Consider the following 16,197-nt stretch of genomic DNA (forward strand, 5'->3'; position numbering starts at 1 on the left):
ATTATCATTTTGTAGATTGATTTCTAACTTATTTCTACCTGTGCAAGGTAAAAAGCAATTATTTGTTATATATAAAGTGAAAAGAAGACATTGTTTTTAATGATTTTGGTAGAAAGAAGCATACCTTTATTTGCAGTATGTGTTGAAGGTAATTTGCTTGCAACATGACATGCAGCTGATGTTGATCCTAGTAAGAGGAATAGAAATATTTAGAGATAGTTAGGTAATTATGAAAAATGAACATAGTCAAAATAGTTGAAGTAGTATTTTTGAACTGACCTAGTTCGAAGCTAGATAAGCAACTGACCATATGTTGTCCTCTAGTTGAAGAACCTGGTAGGTTTGTAGTTAGTTGAAGTGTGTAACTATAGCTCTAGATATTTACAAGAGAGATTTAATAGAAGGAAGAAACAAATATGCTTAGCTAACATTGCTGAGGAGATAATGAAGAAGTGGTAATTGTAAGAGCAGCAGTACTATTTGATTGATGAAGGATTTTTTGTCTTTTTGATTCAGCCCTTTTTTCTCTTAGCTGGGATAGAAGTAATTATTTTCTCTCCGGTGACATTTGTGCATATCTAGTACGTCGACACAAATTTCTATCAGAAGTTTGTTTTTGGGTAGGCACATTATCTCGATTTTCTTCTATTCCTATTAGAAGTAATTCATCATTGCTTTAAATAATTTATAACCTAATGTAATGTGGGAAAAATACATAGAATTGACCAAGAAAAAAGGTTCTGTTAGCATGACCCCAATATGGAGTAATGAGAAACATTATATAAGTATTACAACATTTGGATGGAAGGATGCATAGAAAACCTGTTCAATTGATTTAATGAGTACTTGTTCGTACAATTAGTACAACATATGTTGTCTTTTAAGACATAAGATTGTACTTTACAACAAATGAAAAATAAGTTATGTAATAGAAGATGTTTTGACAATTTCAAGCTATCCATATAAACAACTTTATGTTGGTGCGAAGGATGAATCTATTGTTATTATTGTGTTGGACAGTTACGATCATTCAAAGAATGTAAAGGAAAAACATAACTTCGTTAGGTTGTCTCCCACCATCAGTAGAGCAACATAATTGTTGCAAATATTTTGCGGAAGTTAAAACACTATATATTAGAAAATTCTCTGCAGAATAAAGAATATTGTCACGATGATTCACTATTAGTACTATAATAGACTGAAGATACCATATGGGAACTAAAGCAGACATATTGTATGCATTTGCAAATGACTTGTCACCATTTGAAAGCACCCAACTTTTATTCATATGTGCAAAGTGATTATGTTTTTAAAATCCGGATAATCTTTGGCTGTTGCTATTGTCAAAGTTCCATCTATTTCACCGAATGGAAATATTTACAAATAGCTAGGTAATTATTAAAAATGAATATAGGCAAAATAGTTGAAGTAATATCTGTGAACTGACCTAGTTTGAAGGTAGATAAGCAAGTAACTATATGTTCTCTTGTAGTTGAAGTAGATGGTACATTTGTAGGTTTGGAAGTTGCAACTACAAAATGAGGAAAGTAAATCTATTAAGAGTAGGTCAGTTCAAGTGTGTAACTATAGCTATAGATATTTAAAAGATAGTTTTGATAGAAGGAAGATAAGAATTTGCATAACTAACCTTGTTGAGGAGATAATGAAGAAGTGGTAATTGTAAGAGCAGCAGTACTATTTGATTGGTGAAAGTTTTTTTGTCTTTTTGATTCATCCCTTTTTGCTCTTAGCTGGGATAAAAATAATTGTTTTCTGTCTGGTGACATTTGTGCATATCTAGTACGTCGACGCAAATTATTGTCAGAAGTTGTTTGTTGGGTAGGCACATTATCTGGATTTTCTTCCATTCCTGTTTGAAGTAATGCATGATTTGTTAAAAAATTTATAATGTAATGTAATGTAGCAAATATACATAGAATTGACCAAAAAAAACCCATGTGCCAGCATGAGCGTAATATGGACTAATGACAAACATCATATAAGTATTACAATATTTTGATGGAAGTATGCGTAGAAAACCTCTTCAGTTGATTTAATGAGTACTGCTTCCTACAATGAATACATGATATATTGTCTTTGAAGGCATAACATTGTATTTTAGAATAAATGTAAGATAAGTTATTTAACAGAAGATGTTTTCACAGTTTGAATTGCGTTTGGTAGTTCAACAGGCATATGAAGAAGTTTATGTTGCTGCGAAGGATGAATCTATTGGTATTATTGTGTTGGGCAGTTTTGATCATTGGAAGAATGGGAAGGGAAAACATAACTTCGTTAGCTTGTCTTGCACCATCATTAAAGCAAGATAATTATTGCAAATATTTAATGATGTTTACATTTGGGAAAATTGAAGTAATTAGTTGATCACATGAGTTAAGTTAAACAAAAAGTAATATTGTATACCTAAGGAAATTGCAGAAAGCATATTTGCTATGTAATTATACATACAGAGCACGATGATGTCAATACAAAATATAAGCTAAAGGACATTTTTCCCAAAGTAAAAACACCAGGTACTGGAAAATTCAGTGTACAATAAACAATATTCTGACCATGATTTACTATTACCACTAAAATAGACTGAAGAGACCATATGGCAAATAAGTCAAACATATTGTATGCATTTGCAAATCACTGGTGACCATTTGAAAGCACCCAACTTTTATTGATATGTGTAAAGTGATTGTGGGAAAAAAATAGGGATAAGTTTAGGTGTTCGTACTGTCAAAGTTCCATCTTATCTCCATTTTCACGAAATAAAATCTAAATAAGAGGAGTTGCTAAAAGATTGGACACACTTTGTACGGTGAAAGGTTGTTATAATATGACTTTCAGGTACAGCAATATAAAGAGGTTTCATGAGTGGTGGTTTCATGAGGGAGTAGAAGCAAGTATATATTAAGATTATGAGTTTGGGGAAATAATTTTTACCAACAATTCCATTAAATGTACAGAGAACATGTGGCTGTAAATCAAATTCATTGCTAGAGCAATTTATAAAGTTAAAATCTTAAATCACTCTTTGTCATAGCTACTTAAAACTAACTGAAAATAGGAGAGGGGAAATAAACTACAGCTGATAGTACTGGCAAAGGCATTTCCTTTGCATTCTTAAGATGCAAATTTTTAACCAAACCTATAGTAATTGTAATAAGAAAAAGAATATGATATTTTGAAGAGAAAATGGTCCAATAAAATCTGAGCAGAGGAAAGTGAAAAAGTGATGTAGCTAAGGGAAAAAAAGTGATATATACAATTGATAAACTCATCAGTATATGATGATCAGTTGACAGTATAGGATTAAAACTCATACTATCCAGCACAACCAATATGGAGTTGTTGTCACAGAAATACACATATTACTGTAAAGGTTGCCTCTTTAAGTGTTTTTTTTTTACATGTTATAGCTCCTATCAGATAGAATTTAAGGAATGGTGTCTAATGATGTACTTTTAATTTTTGTCACCTTCATTTTCATCAGCCCTGTTGCAAGCAAGGCAAAAAGTTTTTCATGTGCACTGAACTATATAAATTTAGAACAAAGTACTTTTATGCAGGGTTTCAAAGAGAAGCTTAATTAAGTCATTTTTGGCAAAGTTAAATGTAGGGCATAAGAATGAGGAAAAGGTAAGCAAAATAATAGGCACCTAATGAAAATGCTATTACTAAACGTTTGACAATTTGGTTTGTAGAGCCTTCACCTATTCTCTTTGATTTCTTGTCAGTAAGATTGACTGCTAAAATATTGAGACATTAGTGATCGGACAGATGTTATTCACGGAACCCTTGTGTATTTGAATTGTGGATGTTTCTGTGTGACATCTAGTGAAATGAACATACGAACACAAGAGTAAATGATTTAAATAGATACACAGGTGGGATCAAATGACATACATTTGGAAGATATTTTTTTAGGAAAAATAAACAACAGAGAAGAGACTGGGCTTGCGGTGTAATAACATACCTTTTCAGTTGCTGAGCGATATGGGACAGAATATTTAGGGTCTAAAAAAAGGCAGAAAAATTGTGTTAGCAGTTTTCACGTATATGATCAAACATGTTGAACGCGTATAATGTAAATACCATACATTTGAGATATACAAATGTAGCATTTGGGAAAATAAAAATTACAATGAAAAGAATTCAAACAGAATAGTGTAAGGAGTTTTGTAAGAAGCAATTGGAAGGGAAAAAGCAAAGTACTTCAACAGAAGAATGTAATTATCTTTAAATTGAACGACATACGAACATAAATATATATGGAAAGAACAATGAGAGTAGGCACCATCATAGGCCCTTTGTAAAACAGGTGGAAAGATTAGGAATAGAACATGTGTAGCACATGAAGCTTCTATCACATTCATCCTATATAAGCCTAATTAAATGAGTTTTCTGTCTCCGCAATGATTCTGTAGCATAGAGAATATTTGGACTGTAAATATTATTTTCAAACGAATGAAATAGCTTATCACGATTTTCACATATGAACGTTTTACATATGAAACAGACAAATCCTGTAACAAGTATGATTAAAGTCAGCAAAACACTTTGGTTAACATACAGAATGGATGTTTAAGCTTTTCAGGAAATGTAGGACAAACGACTAAAAAATGTAAGTAAATGTGCAAATTTCCCTCATTTCTTTGACATGTTATTGTCTTGGATACTAATGTGATATCATAAGTTCAACGTATCATATTATTCTAAATTTTGAAAGGAGCATATGCCTTTTTTCAGCATTCATGCCATAATCATTTTACACGTAAGGTAGAGCTAAAGTTCAGGTTTGAATTAGTCATGTAATAAAATGAAGTCGACATCTGTATTCAGTTGTGGTTTAGTTGAACCTGCGCTGATAAGTTTAGACACTTCAATAATATTCTCTGTGTAGACAGTAATGTTTGTGGGTTTATTTTAAGTTATTTCTAAAGAGGAATCAGAAGAGAGCAGAAGAAGAAAGCTACTGAGTTTAGCTACTGCAACGTTCTATCCATAGCAAATAGAAATACATATATGGGAATAACGAAACTTCAAAATGACTTAATGCAGAATTTATTATTCCATATTATTCAAAGTAAAATACAGAACTATTGTCTGTCTACAGGAAGAGCAGAATTTTGATTGTTAACTTGTTGTGAAGCACGTTGATTTGATATTAGACTATTGATACAGGGAAAAGGAATAGAAAGTTTAGGGCTAGAGAAACGTATACTGCTCTGGTTGGTCTGGCTGGTTCAAATGTGTTTTACTTTTAGGGAAATGCATGATGGAGAGTTGAAATAATATTGTTAAAAGTTGTATAACATACTTACACCCTGGATGAGAAATGAATGTAGCTGTAGACAATATTGGCAGTATGCTATTTAGTGTGTATGTACGCATAATGTTGTAATACAGTTAATGTAACGCAGCTACAGTTAAAGGGAAATAATATTGTAAGAAAGTGTATAATGAACTTTGTAGTTTCCCTATTCACAATAACTAACCTTTACGTTCAACTATTTATAAGAGTTATGTAGCAACACTAATGGATTTAAGGCATATGATAGTGGAAATGTTTTGCTAAGTCAATTCACCCAACTCATTAATGCAACAGACTGATATTGACACTAAGGTAAACATAAAGATTAAGATTGTGGCAGCATAGACAAATGTTACTTTTATGGTAGGTGTAAATCATGAAAGATGTTATACTAATAGCTATAAAGAATTCCTACATTGATTGATAAAATTAGCTGTTCAAATGTAAGTTAAAAAACATTGTTACCTGAACTGCATTTGCTTTTTCTGTGTTTTTGGGAGGTTTGAACAATCAGAAACAGGAGATTTATTAATTTCCTGTAAACAAACAAAACAACCAATAAATTAAGAAGTTTCATATTAGTTTCTGTGCAATTTGAAGAGGTTTATTAGATAAGACCATAAAGAATTGCGTGGAATGAAACGAACAAGGCAGGAATGAGTTAAATATTGGGAAGAAAGCTGACATTACGTACAGCGGGGAGAAACAGAGGTCCTAAACCTGCTGTATTCATTTGCAGAGGAATGCAGAAAAAGTGGACACTGAAGTTACAACCAATTATCAAATTAAATTGTGTGTTCCTTTTAAGTGTGTGTTTTCATTTGCAGATGGATATATATACACATGAATATTTGACTACTATAAGTGTTTAATGTACAATTTGTTTATCAAAGCTGTGAAAATGAAGCTACATCAGCAGAGTCGAAGTGATTCAGGTTTGAGTGGAAATATTTGGTCTCATACTACAAAATGTGCAAGTCTGTTGTATAGTAATTTTATCATTTGAAGGCTCCATTTTCTATTGATGTTACAATTGGGTTTTATGGTTTTGTAACTATCTTCTATTATTGGCTAATGTTAGAGCCAAATTATCGTAGCTTGTTTAAGCGTACATCTTAAAATGCGGGCAACATCCAGATTTGTGGGGCCTTCGGTAAAATGATTCCATTCCCAAATGAAACGGAACAAAGAGGCATGAATATAACGCATTATATTTTCGGTCCTACATGCAAGAATAAGCAAAATCCATAAAACCTAAAATTGAAGAGATTGTGGCAAATGTTTGGCTGTAAGCTGCTCTTCTGTCCACAACTTATATAGAAGTGCTAGCGAGGATGAAGACTTTGACCAAACACTTTATTTGCATGTTGAATTCGTTGCTCTACTTCATTGTTAACCTCGAAACAGGTCAAAGTAGCGGAACTAAAACTACTGCAAAAATGAAAGTAAGCGAAACTATTACCAAAGAAATCTCCCTAGCTGCACTGTTTCTTTTTGTTATTTACTTTTTTCGCTGTTATGTAAGCATAATATGTAAATGGATTTTATATTTTAAAGATATTTAATTGTGAAAGAAGAAATGATAAGCTAATGAAACAAAGTAAGGATAAGCTTAGAAGCAACTATTTCCCTACAATGCTAGGCGTAGCAGTTAATGAGTTTGAATAGTCATTAACAATTTGGACTATCCTGGAAAACAGAATGTCGGCCAAACTTTAAACGATAAATAAAACACTTGAATGAAAAGTGATGTGCAAAGAGTGGAAACTAAATCAGTAAGAGAAGTAGTAAATTAGCAGTAGAAATAAAGTACTATAAATTGGTGCTAATACCATTATGAGAGACTTTCCTACTGGAGTGAATACTACCAATGGGTGAGATAACAATTCTGACTGTATTTGTACATTTTTTGTTACAGGCAAAGTAAAATATGAGAGAATAGCTCGTGGGTGTATCAAATTGTATAGATCATGGGAGAAGACATATAAGATATCTGTGATCACATGTGGGATGTCTGTGAATGTTGTGGAGTGGCTAGCCTGCATATACAGATTGTGTCGGCAGTTGAAGCAATCCCCGTAAGCTGGTGACAATGAAGAGGCTCCTGCAGACCCTGCAGGCTGTTGTGTATGAGTGGTATTTTTATCTTTCAGTTGCGGGCAATCTCCTGTGAAAGTGATTTAGTATTTAGGAATATTCAATTTCAGGGAATTCAACATGAATTAAGTTGCAACCACACATGGAACAACTGAAACGAATCATTAATTATATTACATGAAATATTTGTAGCATGTAATGATTTTTAATAGCCATTCACAATTTGGAGTATCCTGAAAACCGGAGAATTGAAGAAAGCTGAAACGATAATTAAAAGAGTTGAAGGAAAAGTGATGTGCAAACACCGGTAACTAAATTAATAAGAGAAGTACTAAATTAGGAGTACAAATGAAGTACCAAAAATTCATCCTAGTACCATTATGAGAGACTTTCCTACTGCAGGCAATAGTACAAATGGGTAAGATAAGAAATCTGAGTGTATTTCAAATGTTTTTGTTATAGGTGAAGTAAAATATGAGAGAATACCTCCTAGGTGTATAAAATCATATAGATGATGGGAGAAAACATATAAGGTACCTGCGATCACGTCTGGGATGTCTCTGAATCTGGTGGAGTGGCTAGCCTGTATATACAGCTTGGGTCAGCATTTGAACCAATCCCTCTAAGGTGGTGATAATGAACAGGCTGGTGCAAACCCAGCAGGCTGTTCTGTATGACTGGTATTTCTATCGTTGAGTTGCAGCCAATCTCTTGTGAAATAAAGTGAGTATTTAGGAATATTGAATTGCAGGAAATTCAATATGAAATAAGTGACAAATACATATGGGACAAATGAAAAGAATCATTAATTATATTAAATGAAATATTTCTTTCCTTTTGCTAATGAATTTGTTTGGACAAGTATTTAGGCAAAAGAAAGCAAAGACATATACAAGCTCTGAATACCGAACATGTGGGGATACAACATATGTGACAAATGACAATATGTTTAACCAGGAAAATTGAGGTGGTATTCTTGCTATAATGTCAATGAACCAACAGAAATATTCCATCCGAATAGTCTAACGTATTCATGGAATCAATTGAAGCGGCTAACATAAGAAGAACAATGTAGACCAGGTAATACATTCCCATCCTGTTAAGCACAACGAATATTGACACACAGTAAGTACAAAAGATGTAACAATTTCATCTTCTTTAATAGATTTTTGCAACAAACAATGTATCTACTTGTCCCAAATATTTCTCAAACATTTTATTTTCACATGGGTCTCTCTGTGGACTTTATCTGTAAATATGCAGGTCGAATTTATCAACACAAATGTACCTTAATTAACAGAGACTTTAACAATTATCACCAGTGTCAACTGCATATTGACAAATTTAATGTAAAATTGTTATGACCAAGTAGGGACTGTGATGGTTCGATGGTGAAGAAAGTGCAACAGACAAATACATACAATTATTGAGCAGAAGTTTGCAGCACATACATAGAGTATAATATGGCTTAATATGGTCCACAAAAGAGAAATTAGGAATCGGAGAAAGAGGAAAACAGAAGACAAATTAGGAATGGGAGAAAGAGCAAATGATGGAGCAAACATGTAAATTTCGCTTAAACCATGAAGAAATACCTGCGCAGGTCGTCGGAAACAAAGAGAAATCTTCACGAAAGCTTGACAGACAGATTTTAACTCTATAGACAAACAGAAAACACTAAGCAGCAGATGGATTCGCCATTGAAGAGGTGAGAAGTAGAAGGAAGAGTTGACAGAATACAACGACTTTACGAAGGAGGACAGAAACTTAAAGCATGAAGAAGTACCTGCGCAGCTCCTCCGAAAGAAACAGAGATCTTCAGCAAAGCTTCAGAGAGAGATTTAAAGTGTGTAGACAAACAGGAAAAACTAAGGAGCAGACGGATTCGCCATTGAAGAGATCAGAAGTAGAAGGAAGAGTTGAGAGAATAGTGCGCATTTAGGAAGGAGGCGAGAAATTAGGGTTAGAATTTGGTCAGAAATAGCAAGAAAGTTCTAGAGAAAGTGCCTTTATTTATTGATGTACAATTAGTACTACCATTAGTACAATGCAAAGATGCAGTGTTGGTCCTTTCTAAAATATACAATTAGTACTGCGTTTAGTACAATCAAATAATGCAGTGTTGGTCCTTTTTAAGTCTCATTTCTACATAAGGGTAATATATATATATAAATTTCAATAAAATTATGTCACGTAACACCTCTTGAACCTTACTAGATCAGCCCCTGAACAACTCGATAATTGTTTGTATGACAATGAAAGCATAGACGCAACACAATTGCATAAAAGTGACATAGCAATGAAATTTGTCTCTTACTGAGTTAATCAAAACTTGTGAATTGTTTACGTAGTGATAATTAATTATTTAAACTTTGTAATTACAATTTACAAGTAACAAACAAACCAATTCTTCTAGAAAAACATTTGTTAACTGTGTAGTCATAGTTTCTCTTAAATATTTTCCAGTCATAAGTCCCTGTAGGATTCGACCTCCAAATGTTTACAATTGTTATATTACATAATCGACCCATGTACACTCGTGTGTGCACTTATGAGCCAACGAATTTTTGTTTACAATAGTTGTATTATATAGTATACACACGTTGTATACATTTTTACAAGTACACTTTTTATGATATACCCTTCATATTCATTTTTATCAGCATATTTTTCATATATAATTAATATACACTTTTCGTAAACACATTATCTATAGTTTTATCTGAATAGATTTGTACCAAACAATCATAGAGCTATGTGAACCAATAAAAAAGCTACAATTTTCTTTAAATATCTCCATGAGGGATATGAAAACAAACAAATTAAAGACAACAAGTTTCCTTAAATCCATTTGTTGAGAAAAAAAAAACTGAAAATTGAACACCCACAAAGTTATAGAGCTAAATGCAGCCAACAAAATAAAGATAAATCCTAGAGAATTTATCTTTTGCTTTTGTTCTTTGCCTCCATAATGTTCCTCTCTTTCTAAAAATGGCTAAGAATGAATATTTATAATTAATATTTAAAAATATTTAATAAAAGAATCCACCAAGTCGGACTAGGAAAGGGCAAAAGTTTTCCAATGTCTGTGCCAGCTCATGACTCGAGGCACAGACATGGGAAAAATAAAATCGAAACAAGGAAAAAATAAGACTAAAATAATATAAATCGCACAGTATTACTACTCCACACTTTAACCTTTGTTCCTCCTCAAATAACTATTAGACACACAAATTAATATAGCACCCACCTCGCTATACAAATCAAATAGGTTTACTCCTACCTAGCTAGATCATCAAGACACTTTAAACATTGAAATAACTCTCATTACAAAGTATGCTTAAAGATTCAAATGGGTTGACTATAGATAATGATAGGGTAGACTTAGTCAAAAATTGGTTCAACAATTAGGTAGGGAAAATAATTATCTCCATATACATAATGCTTCTTCAATTTGAGGGACACAAATTCTAACTTTCTTCTATGAAATAAATTACTGATCGTACAATTTATTCATATCAAATAATCAATCAATTCAAAATTTGGAAAATGTTGTCATTCTCAAGTCAATGCCCAAGTCTTTTGGGAAACGGCAAGTTTGGCTCTATTTATCTAACAACATTATTGTTTTTCTTGTCGAAGAAATAGAAGAAAACAAGCAAAACACAAATTTTTCTTGTCATTTGGTAGAGTTTATTAGAAAAAATAATGCATGTATTAACCTTTTGTATTATTAGTATCTTGTTAGGTAAGCATTGATTCTACATTCCGGAATCATTTGGTAGAATGTATTAGTAATACATGTATTCATAATGCTTGTATTAGTAATACTTGCATTAATAAAACATATTGCATAACTTCTATAAAAAAATATTTGTTTAGGATAATACCCTCCACACTCTATAGCTTTGGAAAATAGAAAATGTGCTGAGAAGGATTTGAAGGGTTGTTATGCCTTCAATCAATCTAATACATGTCTTGAAACCTTTTGTATTACTAGTACATAAATATATATGATATTAGTAATACACACCTCAATACACAATAAAGCATATAACTGATACAAATATTATATATACATAGGTTAAAAGTGTACTGAATTAACAAGATACTAATAATACACAAAGCTTATGGATGCATGTTTTTTGTAACAAGGCACTCGTCTTATCCCACCCATGACAAGTAAGCCGAAAATCCAATACATAACAATAGACAAGCGGAAATTAAAATATCAATGGCATAAATGCGGGTAACTTAGTCAGCTCAAAAATACCCCCAAAATCTAGTTGTCACATGTACAAGCCACTATTACAACTGAATTGAAGAAAATTACAAGTCTCAAATGTCTTTGTTTCTAGAGTAGAACAAGAACATAATAAAGGAACAAAACGGCTTGTTGAGATGACAAGCAACTACCTCTCAAGTATCCACAGAAAAGCCTCGGACAAAGTAGAGAAGAAGGATAATCACATAGATCTGGGCTTGGACCTACACAAGTGTAGAAGTAAGGAGTGAGTACCAAACCACACGGGACTCAACAGACAAACTACTAAACGCTATGTCAACCAAAGCAGAATACGAGCACTCCTTTCATTCCAACCGAACTTCCACAAACTACAACCTACACATAAATCAATCCAACCTAACAATCTATAAATCACGGAACACATAGTTCAATAGTAACATCTCAACAAGTATAGATCAATCACAATCAAGTATCAAGTACATCAATCGAAATTCTCATAAAAATGATCACAATTTCACAAATGGTAATGATGTGCAATGCAATGATATGTCAAGTAAAGTGTTTATCCTACGATACACTTCCGTTGAATCTCAATTCGAAACCCATAGGGGACTTCCTAGTCCATGCATCTGCCATAGACGTGTGGCCCGATCCCAATTTTATCTCAATGAATCTGCCTAAAGTATATGGCCCATTCCCTATTTCCACTCAATGTTTCCACCATGGACGTGGGGCCAAATTCCTATTTCCTCTCATCCTCACCAATATCATCACAACAGTGGTACAACATAAATGCAAACATAATAATGCATTGATCACAATATCCAACAACAATTAATCAAAGCATATCATTAAGTGTTCATCTCATTCAGTCAATTGCCACAACATAATCAAGTCACACAAATCTACAAGATTCTAATTTTTAATCCAAGTTGTTTAACAAGTTCACATCATTAAATTACCATACACAATTCTTATATATATATATATATGAATACCAACCCAATACACCAATTTCCATTACTTTATCCATCTCAATTTATGTGGCACTTTTTGTATTTTGAGATTCAAACAAGTCTATCTTTGACCGTAAATTTTGGATATATTTTTAATTTTAATTATTTTTAATTGTCAATTATTGTGACTTATAGTACCTTTTACATAGTTCACAAATATATAAATTTCATTTTTTTTTTGAAGATTGCACGCACAAATTTCTGGTCAAACTTAAGTTGTTTGACTCTTGAAAAATGAAAAGTGTCACATAAATTGAGACAAGGGGAGTATTTCCCAACGCATATAACAAGGAAGCTTTCTAAATTTTCCGTATGAAACAATTACTATTATTTTCTTTTCATACCGATTCAATCTCTAATTATCTATGGAATAGCCATTGAATATTTTTGGATAGAAAATTTTGTAGGAAAAAATATAGTGATTTTTTAAGTAGTGTAATATTGAAGTCTCACAACTTTAATGCATGTTAGTGTTAATTTTTATGTGTTGGTGGTAGTGAGGTTTCTTGTTGAATAATTTGAAGCTTCAGAGGGTGTTTTAATTTTTTTTTTGGTACTTTGTACCTGCTAAAGGCTACATATACATTCTTTTTGTCCCGTTTTACTTGTCAAATTTTGACTTGACACGCCTATTAAGAAAACAATTATTGCAATAGTGAGTTCAATAGAATCTTAAACATATTTACTCACTACATTTTTCAAAGAAATTAACTCAATGTTAATAAATTGAGGATACAATATAAAAAAAATAAATTATCCTTTCTTGATTTATCAAAAATGACAAGTAAAAAGAGACATTAAATTAGAAAAAAAATGGACAAATATAGATAGGGACATAGGAAGTATTCTCATACTTGGATCCAAGAAATGCATACATATCATCCAATAGTACACAACATATATTGAATACATTAATATCTTACATAAACTTGATATACCATCAAAGTACATAACATTACATTTTTCCAAGTTAATTGAGAAAACGGAAGAAGAAAAGGCTTACTTATACAACTTAAAAAGAAACCAAAAAGTAAAAACTAGCTAATAAATATGCTTACTTATTGCATCTCTGTTGAGCATTCCACCAAATGCTCCTCCAAGCACCTGCATGCATGTTGGAATTTATTTATTATCTGATTTTTATTTTTACACCAAGAGAAGTTAAGTCTTACTACTATTATTTTGAAAAAACTAATCCATTTTTATTGCTTCTACCAATTGATTTTGGAAAAAGAAATATGCTTAACATGAAAATTTAGATATATAGATCAAACTAGAACTCACTTGTATACGTGAAATTTTTAGTGCCTTTTTCCCTGTCGCATAATAATTTTGTACTCCAATCCTTCAATGATTCTTGCAAGCCATTTCAGATTTCCAGTTGACATCATGAAATATATTATGGATAATCCAATACATAGACCACTTCCATATCCCATAAGAGTAGCTTTCCAAAAATCATTCATAAATTCAGAATTGCTTTCTTCACCATAATCAGCATTATTTGTCTCTGGCGGCCAAATACTTCCACAACCTTTCGAAACAGGGAAACCTTATAATCCATCATTACCTTCATATGAATTATTTTCAAATGTAGCAAATGGATGTCCTTGAGGAATGCATCCTTGGAGATGATTGTGAGAGAGATTTAAGAATGAAAGAAATGTAAGAGCATCAAGTTGTTGTGGTATCTCTCCTGAAAGCTGGTTGAATGAAAGATTCAATGATTCAACAAAAGATAAATTTCCAAGTAATGTTGGTATATTACCTTGCAAACTATTATGAGACAAATTTAGCCCCCGAAGCGCAATGAGATCTCCGAGATTACTTGGAATATACCCTTCAAAGTTGTTACTTGAAAGATCAATACTGACATAAATTGTCAAAATTCTATCCAGTTCAAGCTCCAATCCCTTGGTTGAAACTGTTACAGAATCATTGTAATCTCTCTCTCCAAATTTTCCAAGATATGTCGGTACCTTAGATGGTTTATCAATTTTCCTCATGGCTTTCAATTTTTGAAACAGACTAGTCGACAAGTTTCCTGTGAAGGCATTGTAAGAGAGATCTATGATTCGAAGCTCAGAAAACATATTTTCATCACTTGAAGTTCTAATTGCCCCCTGCAATTTATTCGATCTCAAGCTTAAAATTTTCAGCTTTGGCAAAGTTTCAAGCCACATTGGAAATGTGTCGTTAAGGTTATTGTATCCTAAATCAAGAAGTTCCAACTCTTTGCAATTGGCTAATGATCGGGGGATTTTTCCATCTAATTCATTGTCATGTAAGTCTAAGCTTCTAAGTACACTTCCAATAGTAAATGTTTCTGGAAGAGTCCCACAAAGTTTGTTTTGGTGGATAACCAAAACCTCAAGATGACCACCCATGTTTCCAAAACATTGTGGAATTTTTCCCTTCAAATTGTTTCTACCCAAATCTAAAATCCGTAGCGATGTTAGATTGCAAATAGACGAAGGGATCTCTTCATTGAGATTATTATATGCTATTTTCAGTACCTTGAGTCCACCAATATTAACTAGACACTGCAGAATTTCTCCCCTCAAGTTGTTTCTCCCCAAATACACCACTTTCAATTTTATCAAATTGCAAAAAGATAAAGGAATTTTCTCAGTGAGGTTTTTGTAGAGATACATCCATTGCAAGTTTCTCAAGTTGCCAAAAGAAGCTGGAATTGAACCAGTGAGTTTATTAACACTTAAAAACATAGTAACAAGCCTTCCTATATTCCCCAACTCACTTGGAATCGAACTAGGAAGGTTGTTAGCATAAAGAGACAAAAGATACAACTCATTCAAATTCCCCAAAGAAGTAGGAATAGAACCACTAAGAAAATTAGTAGACAAATCTAAATAACTAAGAGTCCTTAGGTAACCTATTTCTTTAGGAATGAAACTAGAAAGATGATTCTCATGAAGATACATAGAGGTTAAGCTGGTCGAATTCCCCAATGAAAAATATTTTAATGAATTTGTCACAAAATATAATATTTGTAGACACGTATTTTTGACCGAACTTAAAAGTTTACACAATTTTTAGAGCTGAAATATTTTTATAAATATAAATTAAATATTTTGACTTTTCTCTTATTTTATTAAGTTTATTTTAAAAGATTTGAAAACAACAAAAATAGAATCTTTTTTTTAGGTAAGTTTTATTTTCAATTGTTTAAAAAGAAATAAAAGATTACAAAAATCTATATTATTTTTGAAATTAAGTTTTTATAAATAAGCTAGTATTATTTAATTGATTTTATATATATAGCTAGTTGACTTTTTCTTAGATTTTTATTAATTTTAAATAATTAGTTGATATGTTATTATAATTCTTTTAAGAGTAAAGTAAAACTAAAACTAAAAAAAAAAAATAATAATAAAAAAAAAAAAACTAAATAATCTAACTAACCATACACCCCCCCACACTCCCACTTTCCCACAATTCTCTACACTCCCTCACGTTCTCCTCAACTAAATCCACTCCAATACCCACTAAACTAC

The 16,197-nt window shown here is 32.1% G+C and overlaps 3 protein-coding genes across 3 annotated transcripts in view; 1 reads left to right on the forward strand and 2 right to left on the reverse strand.

The window, feature by feature from the left end:
- Positions 1-16,197, forward strand: part of LOC125863201 (mitochondrial import inner membrane translocase subunit TIM23-1-like) — an 87,594-nt gene that overhangs the window by 38,643 nt on the left and 32,754 nt on the right. The window lies entirely within an intron of this gene.
- LOC125861251 (receptor-like protein 9DC3) overlaps positions 13,984-16,197 on the reverse strand; it is a 129,713-nt gene continuing 127,499 nt past the window's right edge. The window contains exon 7 of the mRNA XM_049541193.1: positions 13,984-14,216. Coding sequence (XP_049397150.1) covers positions 13,984-14,216 — 233 coding nt within the window. The remainder of the gene's footprint in view (positions 14,217-16,197) is intronic.
- The window catches only part of LOC125863205 (receptor-like protein 9DC3), a 72,827-nt gene continuing 70,810 nt past the window's right edge, over positions 14,181-16,197 (reverse strand). The window contains exon 2 of the mRNA XM_049543373.1: positions 14,181-14,252. Coding sequence (XP_049399330.1) covers positions 14,236-14,252 — 17 coding nt within the window. The 3' untranslated portion in view covers positions 14,181-14,235. The remainder of the gene's footprint in view (positions 14,253-16,197) is intronic.

This window comes from Solanum stenotomum, chromosome 4 (assembly GCF_019186545.1).
Source record: "Solanum stenotomum isolate F172 chromosome 4, ASM1918654v1, whole genome shotgun sequence".
Taxonomy (NCBI): domain Eukaryota; kingdom Viridiplantae; phylum Streptophyta; class Magnoliopsida; order Solanales; family Solanaceae; genus Solanum; species Solanum stenotomum.